General features: G+C 55.3%; 1 protein-coding gene across 1 annotated transcript in view; it reads left to right on the top strand.

Annotated features, from left to right (window-relative positions):
* Window positions 1-1054, top strand: part of TTBK1 (tau tubulin kinase 1) — a 97837-nt gene extending 96783 nt beyond the window's left edge. Inside the window, exon 14 of the mRNA XM_035897066.1 lies at window positions 628-1054. Within this exon, the coding sequence (XP_035752959.1) occupies window positions 628-1054 (427 nt within the window). The remainder of the gene's footprint in view (window positions 1-627) is intronic.
* Window positions 1055-1636: the final 582 nt, after the last annotated feature.

Below are 1636 nucleotides of genomic sequence, written 5' to 3'. Positions count from 1 at the left end.
CCCTACACATCCCTGGGCCTTGCTTTTTTTTTGAGGTACCTGGCTCTCTATCAAATAAGCAGAGATATGTATGTGGAGGTGGACCTTCTGAATTCACCAGTGTTTGGCTTTTCTGCCTGGCCTTGGGGCTGGAGGTCCAGTCCAGGAGCAGAGCTGCTGCTGTGGCTCTGCCACATGTCCAGCAAGTTCTGCTCTTTCAAGAGATGTGGGGTAAAAGGAGGGGATCCCTGTAGGTTGGTTTATTTTCCAGCACAGTTACTGTCAGAGGCCAACTGGTGCAATCCAGCTCATGCCCACATTCCCAGATTGTATCTCCTGCCTTGAAAGAGGTTGCTGTATCCATGCTGCATGTTAAGAAGAGTCCCAGACATGTGCTGTCAGCCAAACCATGCCTGCGTGTTGTCCCAGAGGGTGCTGGAGGATCAGGGCAAACACTTACTAGTTAACAGCATCAAGAGTTACAGGATGGCATTCAAACTGATGCCCCATCTCATTCACAGCATAGCTCCTGTCATCCCAGTACTGGAAACTCCTTGTAATTGCCCAGCAACAGTCATCAAACCTGCCAGGAGCCCAGAGCCCCTTGCAGAAATTCCCCTTCATCCTCCCCCTTCTCTTCCCCTGCAGGCTTCAGGCACAGAGAACAGCTGGAAGTGTCCCAAGCGAGTCCCGAACCACACAGATACAAAGTCGGCTTCCTCCTTCGACGGGCTCCACTTCTCTTCTTCCACGGAGCAGCTCACAGAGGTCCAGCTGTGCATCCCCTCGGAGCCCTGTCCTTCCATCAAGAAACCCCAGTGCTTCCCCCAAAAGCCAGCTGCCGCCTCGGAGGGAAAGTCCTTCTCCCTGCCGACAGCATAAGCCAGGGACTGCTCTTCAGCGAGTTCCTCCTTTCCCCCGACCTCAGCCTCCAGCTCAGGCCCTGGGGCCGACAGGAGATTCCTTGCCCTCTCCTGGTGTGGCCAAAAAACGACAAAGAGGAAAAACCCAGACTCAGGGTCCAGCAACCAAAGGAAAGCAGGTGTCCCTGGAAAGTAAGGCAGCTGCCAGATAATGATCTTCTGCCAGCCCAACGGACTGGGTAACTTCTGCATATAGTATACACTTGAGATGCTGCAGCACAGCCTTCCATGCTGGACCCACGAGTGTATAGCAGTAGCTGTACTTCAATGCTTCACTCACTCTCACCCCACACCGTTGCGATCAGCTCCCATGGGCCTGAGAGCCTCTGAGCCACGGAGCCTTCTTCAAGGGAGACATCCAGCCCGCAGCTCACGCTTGCTAACGCACAGCACCAAGCAGCGACCCAGGCAGCCTGCCTAGTGCCTGACCCTCCTCCCTCCCCAGGCATTCCCCTCTCTCTGTTAGCAATACCAGTTGCCAACACTGACCCTGGCTTTGGAAAGAGGAGCAGAGGTGACAAGAGCAAGGCCTGCTGGAGAGGAAGGCTCCTGTCCTGCAGGCAGCTCCCTCCTCTCTCCTTGCTGGGAAAATGCCAGCCTTGGCTGCCACCATCTACCTGAGTGTTGGCTCACCTCCTGCCACCTGTGTTAGCAAGGGATTGTCACCAGCTTAGCCAAGAGGGACGGAGGCGTCCTTGTGTGCTGAGATAAGAGCAGCGGCAGGTGGAGGGGGC

The sequence above is a fragment of the Egretta garzetta genome, unplaced genomic scaffold (assembly GCF_000687185.1).
Source record: "Egretta garzetta isolate BGI_Z169 unplaced genomic scaffold, ASM68718v1 scaffold17, whole genome shotgun sequence".
Lineage (NCBI taxonomy): Eukaryota > Metazoa > Chordata > Aves > Pelecaniformes > Ardeidae > Egretta > Egretta garzetta.
The sequence above is the reverse complement of the archived record's forward strand: the minus strand, read 5'-3'. Positions and strand labels throughout refer to the sequence as shown.